The 15,000-nt window shown below is 49.8% G+C and overlaps 1 protein-coding gene across 16 annotated transcripts in view; it reads right to left on the reverse strand.

The window, feature by feature from the left end:
• Ebf3 (EBF transcription factor 3) overlaps nt 1-15,000 on the reverse strand; it is a 125,586-nt gene that overhangs the window by 35,844 nt on the left and 74,742 nt on the right. For 11 of the 16 annotated variants that reach the window (XM_077105535.1, XM_077105536.1, XM_077105548.1 and 8 more), the window contains 2 exons: nt 3,440-3,521; nt 34-178 (listed from right to left, as the gene is read on the reverse strand). In XM_077105535.1, the coding sequence (XP_076961650.1) occupies nt 34-178; nt 3,440-3,521 (227 nt within the window). The remainder of the gene's footprint in view (nt 1-33; nt 179-3,439; nt 3,522-15,000) is intronic. The other 5 variants (XM_077105549.1, XM_077105546.1, XM_077105543.1 and 2 more) reach the window with 1 other exon arrangement.

Below are 15,000 nucleotides of genomic sequence, written 5' to 3' on the forward strand. Positions count from 1 at the left end.
GCAAATAAAAGAGTACATGTAGCATGTGCCTACCATTTTCCAGATAAGAAGGGGCCGTACCTTCTGACGGGTCCAGGCGGCGGGCCCGCCGCCCGTGTTTGGAGTTGTTGTGCACAAACATGTTGTCGGACACGGCCAACACATGGCCGTCCACGTTGACTGTTGTCGATACAACAACCTGCGAAGACGAAGTGGATTTGAAAATGGAGCTGGCAAAGGGAGCGCAGCCCCCGCGAATACCGCAGAGCACAGGTTCCTTCTGGAACCCCACCACCAGGCCCTCACAGCTCTTTTGGTAATAGGGGTGGGTTGTTTTGTTTTGTTTTGATTTGGGATTGCTTCTTTTCAAAGACTGGCTCCGCTAATAACAGTTTAATCTCTTATTATGCTAACAAGTGAATTCAATGCAGAAAAATATTATTGTCACCATCAGCTTCAGAAACACCCCTCTAGCCATTTTAAAGTCCCTGTTTTGATTGATCTGTTCACATATTGATTAGATAGTTTATCTAATTTAAATTAGTTCACTTGAGACCAGCCTCCCTTGAAGAGCTGTAAGGATTCACATTTGCCCCAAAAGGGTCTCATAAATCAGGACCCATCTTCTCCCCAACATTTTATCAGCAAATGATCCCTAAGTCAATTTTACAATTACATTTAATGTCTTGTAATGAACATTTTTGCCTCTGAAAAGACCGAGTTGAGTAGGAATGGCGGAAGTGTCTAAATTCTTCCTCCAGTTCATGGGAAGGTGGTAAGGGCAGGTGCTGTCCCTTCTGTGGGAGTGAGTGGCTCCAGTCTTAGGCGGAGCTCAGAGGATGGCCCAGGGGGAGAGGACAGGTCAGGGCTCCTTACACCCTCAGACACCTCCTGCTGGTGCCACACACCCACCTTCCCACTGAGCCTGTCATAGGTATCTCAGAAACAGCGCACCTCAATGGACCCAGGAAACCACACAGTTCAACCTGGCCCTGACCCTTCTCTTTAATGAGCGGGTCCCTGTGCTGTGCTGCCTCCAGAGTGGCTTCAGCGCAAGCCAGGTTTACTGGGTCTCACAGTGGGCTTCCTGGGGCCTGAGCCTGGGTGGGCAGGGAAGAAGTCGGGCTCAGTGCCACAGCTGGGCAGACAAGGCAGGTCTTGGAGCCACACTACCCTAGAAAGTTGCATGGCAGGAGGCAGCGAGCAGGGACATCCAGGTACGATGAACTGTGACAAGCCAATATGCGCTGGGTAACAACCCTCAGTGTTGGTTCATCAAATGTAAAGAGCACTATGTCAAAGATGTCAATCAGGGGGCAACTGTGAGAGGCAACCAGGGCATTGGGGAGCTTTCCTAACTTTCTAAAGAACATTTTTCTAAATCTAAAACTGCTCTAATAAAAACAAAGTTTATTAATAATTAAATAAACTGAATTAAAATTTTCAAATTAATGAATAGAAGTGATTGAAGACAAGTAAATAGTATTGTTAAGAGTTTAAAAAAGAAGCCAAGGGTTGGGGATAGAGTCAGTGGTAGAAAGTTACCCTAGCATGCAAAAAAAAAAAAAAAAAATTCCACAAAACCAAACAACAACAACAAAAAAACTCCTGACAAAACAGAAGCCATGGCTGCACACCTGTCCGTGAATGCATGGGTGCATGGGTAACTGGCTTTTTAAAATCCTCAGGTCCCACAGAAGATCGTGAAGTGGGGGCAGTATGAGCTCCATCAGGGGAGCCTCCTTGACACTGTCTCCCCTGGGCCTGCCAGGGTCCCAGGGGTCTCAGCAACACGAGGCCGTTTGAGCCTCCAGCTGTGGATGCCACCGCTGTGCACACTGGCACTGCCCTCTGGAGCCTTGGCAGGGGCACACTGGTGCCACTATGTTGGGGCCAGGCCTGGAGGAGCCAAGGGCTGCTCCTGGGCACCCAGGTGCCCTCCTTGGGTCCACCTGAAGGCCCTCTCTGGGCATGAAAGGAATTCCCTGAACGTATCCCCCAAGCCTGATGCAGACTGCTAATGTCGAGGCTGGGACTTGGCCCTCTTAAGGTCTTAGGCATATGTTAATAAAGAAACAAGAAGTGGTAAAAATAAAAATTAAAGACACCACCTTGGTTCTGTCATCCTTATTTAGGCCCGTCACCAGGGAAAACAGGGCCATTCAGCAGAGAAAGCAGCCATGCTATGCATTTCCTCCTGGGCCAGCTCTGCCAAGCACCTGGGAAGGTGCCGAAGCTGGCGTAGAGCATCCTAAGAACCTTGACATACGCCTAAGTCCAGTTAAACCTTCCAGGAGGCAGGAAGACTCGCTAGAGACCAGAGGTAGTCCTCCTAGGTACTTCAGCTCCATGGTCGACCTTGAGGTTGCCGTGACTGATGCTATGCTGGGTCAACTGTGAGACAAAGAAGGTGCGGCCACTCTGCCCAGTGTGACCTCCACTCTGTTTAGATGGATCAATATCACCTATGCCCTGTGGAGCCTTGTATATGAAAAACAGGGAGACCCAACAGTGTGCAAGAATCACTCCCTGGCTAGAGGCCACCGTGGCATGGAGGGAGGGGTAGGGATCCTGCCTTCCTGATGAGCTGCAAGGGTGCACAGAGGCCATGTGCTTTCCTAAAGGACTGAAGCATTATGAGCTTCCTGAAAACACTTTGAGCTATTTGATGGAAAGCAGTCTATGTCCCAAACAAGACTTGCTAGATAACTCATCCATCTAGTGTTCACTCCCATCAGCCACCCACTTCCTCTCTGGTTGGCAGGTACCAGTCGTAGTTCTGTGTTCCAGCCCGGAATATTTATCTAATGAAAATTGGCCAAATAATCCTTTACCCTTATGTAGCCCCTGACCACTCACAAAGGCAAGAAAAACACAAACACTCTTCTAACTAATTGGTCCCTGAATTTAGCCCACTCCCTTCTCTCCTATGGGCAAAATCCTCTCCCAGGACAACAGGGACAGAAGTTAGCCTGGGCCAGAAAGAGACCAGCAGCCAGGGCTGAACAGACAAAGTTGGAAAAAGCAAACCTCCGGGACAGTAGAGGGGGCTGGGAAAGCATTCTGAAATTTGCAGAGGCCTATATTAGGCAGGGGCAGACCTCTCTATAAGGAGGGTCCAAGACCCTGAGATTTCCTGAAAGTTTGCATATGGTTCTTCCCAAGCTGAAAACCAATCATTAATCAATTGATCATCAATCCCTATAAGATCTTTGGCACGGCCACATTTTCAGAGCTGACATCAGGTCTGTTGTGGACCATGACTGGGCTCCATGAATCTGGCACCCTGAAGACACCAGATTGTTTTTAAAGTGTTTTAGTCACATGAGTTTTCAAATGAGGTAAGTCTTGTTTGCTACTGGCCCTTGGAGAACTACAGACTGTTTTCTGAACTGCAAAATCAGTGAATTCAGATACTACAAGAGCAGCCGGCCAGGCTGCCTGCCCTTGGGGTGCATACCTGGAATCTCCGCATATCCCGAGGGTTGCCTGCATTCTTCAAACAGTTCTGATTGCACTTGAGGAAAAACTTTAGGAAGAATCTACAAAAACACAAAACACAGATAGTTAGAATCATCAGACATAAGACCAACCTTTTGAAAAATACTTGTGCCAGGGCACAGTGAAGACCACTCATGGCTGCGTCTGGCTGCCCTGGAAGTGGGCAATACTGGGAGAAGGTGCAGGCCAGGGCATAGGGTGCCCAGTCCACAGCTAGCACAAGGACTCTTGTGCATGCAGCATGGGAGCCCTGGCTGCCATGTGCCTGGCACATGATCCCCAAACTGGACTGGCCTTCTCTCACCTGGATCTTCACACAACCAGCCATTACCCTTTGGGAAAGCATCGTCCCAGACAAGGCTCTGTCTTCAATTAATGAAACACTGGATGTCTGGTTGAATTTGAATTTGGGATAGGAAACAAATGATTCTGTTATGCTCTGGGACACACCTATATTATAAAAAAGTTCTGTTTATTTGCAATTGAATGTGCTACATCTTGACCTGGCAATCCAGCTCTAGAGGACAGCCCCGCCTAGGCAAATGCACTTTTAAAAACAGATGTTAAAAGTTCAATAACTCTCAAGAAGAAGGGATTATGGAGTGACATGATTTCTGGGGAAGGTCTCTGAGTGTAAGGGTACAGTTCACAATTCTTGGTGTGGTCAGGAAACTGGCTCCAGCTGAGCACAGGCGCAAGGCAGCATCCCAGGTGGGAGTGGCGAGGCCAGGCTTGAGACCTAGCTCCATCTCCCGCCAAGCCCTCCCCTGGTGTCCGTGGAAGTCAGATTCAGGAGTCCTGACAAAGTAGAGATGCTGCGTCAAAAACGTCACTGTGGGGGCTGGGATTGTGGCTCAGCGGTAGAACACTCGCCTAGCATGGGCGGGGCCCAGGTTGGATCCTCAGCACCACATAAAAATAAAGGCATTGTGTTGTGTCCATCTACACCTAATAAGTAAATAAATAAATATATTTTTTATAAAAACGTCACTGTGCTGTCCTGCCCATTCCTGCAAGCTCAGGTACAAATGCAGATGTGCTGGCTTTTGGTCCGAATGGGCAGACAGCGGGCAGTGCCACCACCCATGGGGAGACAGGATTCTCCCTGTGCAACGCCTCTTGCAAAGGCCACTTCTGTTGTAAGCCCAAGTGGACTCTGCTGACACATCTCCTATCCTCGGGTGTCAGAGCATCCTTTCCAGCAAGGTTATACCCAAAACCTTCTGTTTTCTCCCCCAGATATCATCTGTCCTACTTGGTGATGATTAATGTTCTATGAGGTTTCACATGACTTCCTTGATGTTTGGTGTTCAAGGTTCCTCGTTGGCAGTTACAGTATCAGAAATGCAGGCTCCGTGGACAGAGGCTCATTTCTCTACTGACCTCAACAGATCCTGGAAGACTCCTGACCGTGGCAGAGGAAACCCAGCCGATGGGGGAAAGAATGGCGGCCATTTAATTAAATTTTCTTACATACCGTGAGGCCTCGCTATTTTAGGCCAGAATTTACATCTTTTATTAACTCACCTCACCTATACACTTAGCTCACACTGCCTCCTAACACCATCTGCCATCAGCCACGGCAAGTCACTTGATATTCCACCCACCAATTTTTCCTAACAACCACTGTGCAATTAAACTCCACACATTCTGCGGCGAGGTAAATTAGGCGCACCTGCGGCCACACTGCATTTGAACTGCATCAGAAAGGGCCTAACAAGGTGAGGGCGCCACAAAGTTACCGTCCTGTCAGGCAATTAGGTTTTCACTTGGGGGACAGCCACGCAGTGCAATTACGCCCCACATTACACCCGGCTAATCTTCTGAGCAGGCGCCGGCCCGAGAAGCGGCTCGTCTACAGAGGTACCTGCACAGAGCTGGCAGTGAGAGCTTTTTTGTGTGAAATAAAAGATGTTCTCCCCCTTCAGAGGACGGTACTTTAAATTCCTGGATGTCTGCTTAGCCAGTTCACCTTGTTACCTCTAAGAGAGCAGAGTGGGTTTGGAAGATATCCCAGGTAGCCCTCGCCCCAGCCCTGATGGCCAGGAGGCCCCAGGGCCTTAACAAGGAAGTTGGGTGCTGGGCCTGTAAGTGTCCGGAGCATCCACAGGGTCCACAGCACAGGAACGCACACTTGCCCGCTCCCTCTCGATGTGGCGATCATAGGCTGTCCCATCCAAGGGCAGGGCAAGTACTTCCGGAAGATCCCCAGATCCCCTTGGAGAGCAGGGTCCTTAAGTACAGAGGCCCCAGTGACTCAAGTGAAATCAAGCACACAGTCACCAGACTCCTCGCCAGGTGGCTGCGACCTCTGTAGGACAGAGGAAGACTCACAGGGGACCGAGGGGCTGGGTGTTCATCCTCTACCTGCGTTTTGGAAATGTCCCTGGGGCTTTCCACCAAGCCTTCGCAGGCAGAGGTGGCACAGCAAGTACTGGCCAGACACACCTGCAGGGTTCGGGAGGGATGAGGAGGCTGAAGGCCCGGCAGGCGGAGTCAAGCGGCCCTCAGTCCTTTACTCCATTACCCCCAGTTGGCTTCCTCCTAAGAAATATCTGACAACCACTTTACATATCTCACTTCCCGAGTCCAGGACACAAAGGATTTAATACTCTTGTTATGAAAGGAAAAATCCTTCCTATGTCAGAAAATCTTTGGCTTTAGCACCAATAAACTCTTTATTACTACTAAACATGGATTTGCTGCTCGATCGCAAAGAGGCGATAAAAATTCTAACCTGTCATTAGTACATTATGCTTAATTGTGTACAGTGTGTTTCCCTGCATCTGCTGCCCGACAGCAAAATGACCATTATGTGCACTAATTCCCTGACCCCGTCTTTATTTCCCTAAAGAGTCATCATCTTTCACAGTAGGTACCAGAGTAAATCAAGCTTGAAATATGGGCTTTATTTACTTGTTTCTCCCAGGCAGAGGGGAAGACAGCGGCTAAAGACAAACTGCTCCACGTCCGTTGCTCCCCCGTAATGTTCTACTCGGAAACAGCTCACAGAATCCCAGAAAGTTCTCAGGAGCTGTTACTAGCAGGGAGGCGTGGTCCTATCACTCAAGAAATGGGGTTCCTCTCCCACAGCACAGAGCACCAGGGAGATGTCCTGTGGCACCGCTCTCTGTCTTAGGGCACAGGGTGCGGGCAGTTTCCTCTTTAACTCCTGAGCACCCAATGATGAGTGTGGGAGGCAGGGGACCCTCACCTGAGAGGACAGTGATGGAGGGACAGGGGGCCTGATTACACCTGATTACACGGAGTTCAAGCTGGAAACTCCCGGGCCCTCCCTTCCTCTGTCCTGCTGGACCAGTGTGGTCCTCTGCTCCCAACGGAGAAGGGATAGTCTAGTCACCCCAGCCTCAGTATCAGGGTCCCAACAAACAGCTCCAGTCGCCACGTGCGTGCAGGGTGGCAGCCAGCCCAGGAGGATTTAAACTAGACTAAAACGAATAACGGGTCCAGCGTTGGCACCAGAGCCCAGTGTAGGTACCACAGGATGAGGGGCGAGCCCCCCCCCACAACCAATTTCAAAGTCAGCTCCATGTCTGTGTGTTTAAACTATGAATTAGTTCATTTATATTTACTTTTATGAAGCTGATTAGCCAGAGCTTCTCTATCTGATGAAAATCATTTTAATTGTAGTGTTAGGCTCCTGTGTAATATCCATTACATTATGAACTGTTTAAATTCTACATGGGCATTGTGTAAATTGGCCCTTTGTGAGCTAGCAGGCAATTAGGACCAAACAGCTCTCCTTTAAACGGCTACAGAACTTTGTGGTGTTGTTCAGGACAATCAGAGACAAAGGAGGCTGTTTAATTGTAATTTAATGGAATATCAAGGAGTCCGTGGCATTAGACGCTGGCAACAGAGAGCAGGAGAGAAAAATTAACTGCAATTATGTTTGATTAAAGCTATCCTTCTCAATAATCAGCGGTCCTGACAGGCCACGGGGCTCCAGTGGGCTCCAGGATGGCAAAAGGTGTTGAGCAATATTAGGGCCAATAAAGGGGATATTAGCATAGCTAATTACAGCCCTGCAAAACCTGCAAAGGGGGCCTCTGTGTATTGTAATGTGTGAAATAATTGGCCAAGGCCGTTATCAATTACATAAGGAATGAATTTGGTTTGTCAGGGAAAAGCTGATGAGCTGCATTTCATCTGACACCATCCTTCCCGCCCGCGCCCAGGCAGCTCGGAACTTCCCCACTTCCGTGAAGAGCTGCAGCCTTCCAGTGGCCACGTCACTGATAAGATCATCCTGCCAGCGAGCGCTAGGTAATTAATACAGCCCGGCCCCACGCCCTCCCGGCCACTGATGTTTTTACCTAAGCGAAGCCACTAATCATGCAATAATGATTTCTTTCCCTCTGGTCAAAGGAGAAATGGATGGGTTCCTCAGAAGTGCAGAGGCTCCGCGGGCGCACCCTGGTGACCGAGGGGGACAAGGGAACTTGGCACTGTTTGAACCACGCCTCCTGCACATGACCCTTGTTGGAAGTCCCCTACCTCTCAGCACCCCTCTATGTAGGTTTTTTTAAGTAGTTTTTTTATTTCTTAATTGTCAACATTTAGGCTCCTTCAGGACTTGGTTTTGTTTGAAAGTGTGAGTCCCAGCGCCAGAAGAAGTGACCCTGATTGGCCGAGAAGAAAGGCACCAGGCAGAGCCAGCGTCAGTGGTGTGCATGGCCTCGACTCTGCTTGCTGAGTGGCCGCACACCCTGCAAAGAGCCCTGGCTTCTCACAGAGCCAAGTTCCTACCCAAGTTCCAGCCTGTCCTAGCAGGTTCGACCTTGCTCCTGGCCCTCAACATGGGCAACATGGGAAATCTGAGTCTGGAATGAAAAATATCAGTATCTTTTACAAAACGGGGGCTTGATTTTCAGTTTTAAAGTGGGGCTCTTAATAAGCAGCACACTCAAACTAGGGGGTAGGCCTTCAGCTCATCAATCAAAACCCCAGAGCGTCGCGTGTGAATCACCGTTTGGTGTCAGCATCCAGGGTTCCATAGGCTGCAAGGAGCCTGGTCCAGATCGAGTCCTCACATCTTTAGTTACTGCTATTTTGATGCACAGTAGTCTAGACAAGAAAAAGTGCACACAGGAGGTCCAGCCTGAGACGTCACCAGCTGCTGGTGGTGCAGGGAAAACCTGCTCCAGGGGACGGGGCTTCCTTAGTGGGGGAAAGAAAGCATTTGGAAGGAGGGAGTGATGGCCCCACAGCCACCAAATCGCTCACTTCCAAAAGGTTGATCTCATGTTATGTCAATTTCACTTCCTTTACAAAGGAAGTCTCACCCCAGAGGAGCAGGCAAGAGCAAGAGTAGAACTGGCCGGCCTTTTGGGGATGGGTGGCTGCAGCCCTTACTCTGCTGTTGAAATGAAATAGTTAAGAGTCAAATTAAAAGATAGAGCCTTTAAGAGCCTTTTCCCTGACTGATAAGAGAGTGGCCACAGAGTGATCCTTGAGGTCCTGCTAATTACTGGGAAGTCCCTGAAAGCAGTGGCCGCAGCTGTGGAGTGTGCACGCCCGGCCATCAGTCGCTGGAGTATTGATCCTGAGCAATTCTAGCCGATCGGCCGGGCGCTGCACGGTGTGCTTCCCTCACAGACCTGTAATGAGCAGTTCCCATACACGGACTACATTCTGCTGACATCAGATCTGTGCACCAGGCAGTACACAGGTCAATACATATCGGATTTCCAAAATGCGAGGGTCTTAATGTCAGGCCTCTCTTTTTCTCTCACTCCTGCCATTAGCGATGACTGGGCTCACGTTCTTTAATGCCATACGAGAGGAAAAATCTGCTCCATTAGTCTGATTTATTCTTCAAATATGCCATGACAAATTGCTTTAACACCAGACTTATTAAATTCTTGTGCATTTCAAGTTAGGGGTCTCATAGACTTGTAGTGCCTGCATGACGTCATAATGACGGGGGCGGGGGCAGAGGGCGGCAGGGCTGAGTTTTACAGCTGGGCCAGATCTCCTTTGTCGGGGGCCTTCCCCCCGCCCCCCCCCCCGCCAGGTGAGAGGTCAGGGTGGGCTGACGGCCCGCCTGGGAGGACCTGGTCTCCATGGGAGGCGTTCCCCGGGCACGCATGATATCCTGCATGTAAATGTAGATGTGTAAGGATTTGGAAATATCCACGGCTTGACTCGCAGTTCAACAATTGCTGGCCTTTGTCTGGGGAATCTGCTCTAGTGTAGCAGAGCCGTCTCTAGTGGACCCCAGCTATTTTACTTCCCTCCGCTGTAGTAACCACACCGCATTAACAATATTTGTACTACAATCGCCAAGGGACCCACTTCCCAGATTCTATCACTTCTTTATCTCCTGACAAATACCTCACTATCGAACATTATTAGGTTTAGAAAATTAACCCTTCGCAGTCTAGAGCCGTACCAGGCCCCACCGTCCCTCCAAAGGGCCTTATCGCTAAGTTTCTGCTATAATGGTTTTTCTTTTCATCACAATTTCAGCAGCAGCTGTCAAGAGGCACTTATAGATACCATGATCTTGTACTTTTGCAATGATTCTCATTAAAATGATGCCAAAGAGATCTGATGGGGTTTAATGGCTTTGCCGGCCAGCTCGATAGCCACTTCCACAGCAGATCCCGTGCCGAGGGCTCCGTTTGGGGGAATTTGTATGACTTGCATTAAACTTTTCCGGGTGGTTTTAATGTGCTCAGATAAGTACAACCCAGGCAGACACCCTAATAGCAAGCGCATCCCAGAGTTCCACGCTTTGCCGGCTGCCCTCCTCGGCTGGCTGTCAGAGTTCCAGTTAGTGTTTTCTGTAACAGTTCCTGATATTTCGTGATAGTTTTGATAAGGTTATCTGTTTAAAAGAAGTCAACTGCACAGCACAAAAGAAATGTGAAGTGCACTATATTTACACTGGGGTGCTTGTTTCAAGTGCCTATCTTTCTTCTCCCCCTTTACCTATTTCTCTATTTCTAATGGGCGATGCAGCATTGACATTATTTCCCCAGCAGATCACTAGCCCTGTCAATCAGTCTGTATTTTGTCTTTCGCTGCGGGCTCATTAAAACAGCTTCCTCACTCCCTCTGGACACTGCTCTATTTGCCAGCTCTGATCACGAAGCTCCTTATTTAAGGGAAATGCCAGCATCACTTGGCTCCCATCAGATGCACCCCTGACTCGTTGCCAGCTCCAGGGGAGACTTTCACAGGTTGTGCAGAGATTAAGCGCCTGTGTTCATCCCGACTCAGGATTTCAAACCTCTCCCGCCATCCGGGTGTGCATTTTGGGGGATCTGAAGATAACGGCGACGTCTGTCTGGCCATCCTGGCCTCTGCTGGCCACCGAGCTCATGCTCAAAACCAGTGCAGGGCTGGGTTTTGTTTTTATTTTTTCCGGACCTCCAAGTGGGAAGGAGCTTGTTAATCTTTTCCTGATCCCATGTACATTTCCCCCCATCCACACCAGCCTGCTTAATTAAGAACTATCCTCTTCGTAGGCTGAATTATTAATAAAAAAATCACATTTTAAATCAAGCCTGTGCATGCATGGAGGACACCAGTGTCGGACCTGCCTATGCCGGCTCTCTAGCCTTTTAGGTCCTGATTAAAAACTTATTAAAACATTATAAATGATTAATGGGCACGCAGCTCTGAGTGGCAATTATTAGTTTTAATGCAGGTAATGCAGCTTAATGAGGGGCACATGTGCGCCAAGCCTCGCCTTCATTACTCCTGCGTGTCAACATATACAAGAGAAATGTGTGTACAGGTCATCCATTACTCGGAACAGCACCGAGCCCCTCTCTTCACCTCCCTTTGTTGATGAGCCAGGAGCCATAAATTAATCCCTTTCTGTGGCTCAGGGAAGGACCAAGGTGTTAGAATCGCGGTGAGCCCTGCTCGGCTCCCCACAACACCACGCAGCTCCAGTTGGAGAAGCTCACACGTCATCCTCTCTGCAGCCCTGCGGGACCAGGAGTTTTTCAAGGGGTTTCTGCAGGTCGTCATTGTCTCCCCTCAGAATCAAGTGCCACTGACACTCAGAGCCGAATGGGTGGCTCTCCTTTCTGGATTGGGAGGGGCATGGGGAGCTTGGCTCCACCCGCCAGTGCCTGCCCCCCATGGACGTGGTTTTCCTCATCCCCGGATGGGATCCTCCTGCCCTTCTTGCTAGCTACGGGCTGCCTGTGGGTTGGGGTGCAGGGGAGTGGTGTGAGAGGCAGGCATAGGCTCAAGCCCCTGGTGGAGGAGTCCTGAGGCTGGAGTGCAGACACAGGAAGAGCCAGCCAGAGTCCCTGCAGCATGCAGACCGCAGGGTGAGCACAGCCCCGGGAAGAGGGGCCGGTGAATGGACGCGTGTAGGATGCCAAGATCAGGAGCCCAGAGTGCCTCCTTCCTCACAAAGAAGCCCATACAAGTCTCCAGCTCCACCGGGACCCTCAGTCCCAGGCCGGCTGCAGCCTGCAGCCAGGGAGCAGGCCACTGGGCCCAACTTCTCACGTCACCTTTCATTTTCTGTTTTTGTGACAAGCAGCTTGATCCAGGCTGATCTCCACTATCTGTTTGAAGAGTATTCAGGACTATTTGCATCATTTTATGGCTAATGTATAATATATGGCTCTAAAGTGAGCCCGGGCGCTGTCCTGTTACCGAGCATAAAAAAGTAAGGGCAATAAAGATACATTAGTTGTCTCAAGCACAGCGGCTCTAACACCAGCAAGAAGGCTGCTGCTCGGAGTTAAGAGGCAACCTTTCCGCCTGACTAAGACAATGGAGGAGTAAAGAAAATGTCAAATCAAGAAAAGCTGGATTTAGAGATGAGGCAGCCCAGAATGACGTTGGGGCCATATTTTGTGAAACTATAATGCAGTTGGCAGCAAAGATCCGTGTTTCTGATTCATCCAGGGCCGCATGGCAAAGCTTTGTCAGTCTGTGCAAGGTATAAATAATTCAGGGTGAGAGATGGCAATTACAGGGCCCTGCACAACCAAAATGAATATTTTATGAGGACTAAAACTGCTCTGGAATGAATCATACACAGGAGTCACACATGGCGAGTGGGCTCATACATGCCAGCCCCAAGAAGAGACGCCGAGGCCCTTATCTCCTTTCAGGGTGTTGACCAGAAGCCTGGAGAACAGTAATAAGCAAGCTCAAAGCAGGCTGTCCATGGGCGCACCCAGGCTTTGGAAAGACTCAGTCCCTGAAGCGCCCAGCAGGGACACACCAAGCCCACTGAACCCAGAGGATGCTCTGCAGGTACACCCTACAGTGTTGTTAGAGGAGTGCCCAGAATCAGCCTGGTGGGTTGCCTGTCATCCGACTGCTCAAATTATTGATAGGTTAGCTGGGACCTCCTCTTCCTGAGGGAGTGACCTGAAGTCTGGGACTGAAGAAGAGAGAACAGCTCTACTGGCCCAAGTGAAATTTCCAAGAGCTGGGAGGAGCACTGTGTGTCTGTCTCCCACCCTCAGTGACTCTTCACCTTCCTCCCAGCCAGAAGACTAAGGCTTCTCCTCCATCCCTGGTCCTGAAGCTTACATGGTCCAGGTCCACTGTCCAAGGGGCCAAGACCATGGCTTTCGACATCCACAACAGTCAAACCTGCACATAAAAGTTGCTTCTCTCACTTTGAAACGGCACACTATGAGTGGATGGAGTAGAGTTAAAGGGGTCTTTAAAGGCTGAAAGGATGGTTTCATCTGTTACATTTCCTCCAAAAATGCTCCTGGTGAACTGCTAGAACAAATAACAACATTGTTCACCAGGCTGCAGAGGCCCAGGCCTGGTGGTGAATGGCCATTGTGTTTGTGTAGCTACTGATACCTGTGCTTTTGTGGGGAAAGAAGGCCGGGGCCATGACATCAACAAAGCACAAGCACCCCTCTGTGCAGACACCAGCACGGGTCCCGCACGGTGGGAACCCAACACAAGATCCCTCTGAGAAGGTTTTCTTTAAACCCAACTCCAGTGCATTGTTTATGAAAACAAGGCTATTAGGTATATTAATAATTTGATAAATAGGGATTTGCCCTTAATTATTCATGAAGAACATTTGGCAACAGTAAAATTATATTCGCAGAACAGGTTTATAAACCAGCTAATTATAAATTAAGTATGCAAGAGAAAATTGCTAACCTTGAAATTAAAATATTTTATGATTCTGCAATTATATAAAAAAAAAAAAGGTAGAGAATTATCAAAACCCCAGTGTGAGCAGAGAGTACAGCAGGTCTATACAGATGGCAGTGGGCAGGCTGGAGGAGTGACAGCAGAGGAGATGGACTAAAGGCCCCTGTCCCCCAGCCACCTTGGAGTGGAGGCTTATTCTTCTCAAGTGCAACTTTCCCAGGGTATGGATGATCTGGAAGGACCACCAGCTTCTACCTGGCAGGCAGCTCAGCACCCACAGGAAGGCCCAGTCTGGTTATGTGCAAAGGTCACCTCTGCTTGCTGTCAAACCCCGTCCCTGAAGACAGAGGCATTTCCTCTGTTCACATGGCCTTGCTGGGGCCATGAGGAAGCCCCTGGCTTCCCCCAGTTCACTGCCCTTCTGCTGGGGCAAGGTCCACATGAGCTTAGGGACCAAGGGGAGAAGACTGGGGCTGGTGGCAGAAGAGCGCGGTCCCACTTGTCCCCACTAGAGGGCTTCTCCATCTGGGAGCAGGCAAATGCCACTGTGGGTGGCCTGTGGGTCAGGACGCAGCTCCCACCTGCAGCAGACCTGGGACAGTCCCCTCCTGGGAGGTGGACAGTCCCACGGCTACTTTCTGGCTCCACTAACAAGCGCAGCTTCCTTGGGGGGGGGGGGCTCTCCTGCGCCCCCTCCTTCTGCAGCCTCCTCGCTTCCCCAGAGGTCTCAGTGGCCAGCAATACCCCCGCCCCCCACTGTCACCCATGGTTTCCTTATTGATAAGCAAAGACACAAGTGAATTTTTGTCCACTTTTTAATGAGTGGACATTCTGCCCCATAATTTAGGCAGATGTTAACAGTGAAGGAAGCATTCAGGATGAACGAGTAGAGAACGACCTGTGTGAGTCGCTGGGGGAGGGGGGGGGGGCGGGGGGGTATGTATTCCTGAACTTCTTTTCCCACGCCTATGTCACATCTGGGGGAAAAAGCAAACTGCAGCGGCTCAGCACTGTAGAGGGCAGCCCTTGCTGCTTTTCCTGGCCCAGAACCCTAGGCCTCCTGCACTCTCCTGAAATCAAAGGGAAATGAGCAGAATCCACTGAAGTGCCCTTTTTCCTTTTGGTTATGAAGAGCCTTGGCTTTCCTGAGAGTCAAAAGCTCCACTAATTGCTCATGTAACAGAGAAAACAGCACAGGGCACACTGGTCTGCCCGAGCCCCTACCCTGACACCGAGACACAGCTGCGGGTCAGGCAGCCAACCAATCGGGGAGGTCTCTGGGAACTCAGATAATGAAAATTTTTTCATGTATAAAATCCTTAATCAAAATGCTAGTGGTGTCATCTTGTAGTGCAGACACTGCAACTTAAAATTAATATACAACAGGAC

This window comes from Callospermophilus lateralis, chromosome 15 (assembly GCF_048772815.1).
Source record: "Callospermophilus lateralis isolate mCalLat2 chromosome 15, mCalLat2.hap1, whole genome shotgun sequence".
NCBI classification, from domain to species: Eukaryota; Metazoa; Chordata; class Mammalia; order Rodentia; family Sciuridae; genus Callospermophilus; species Callospermophilus lateralis.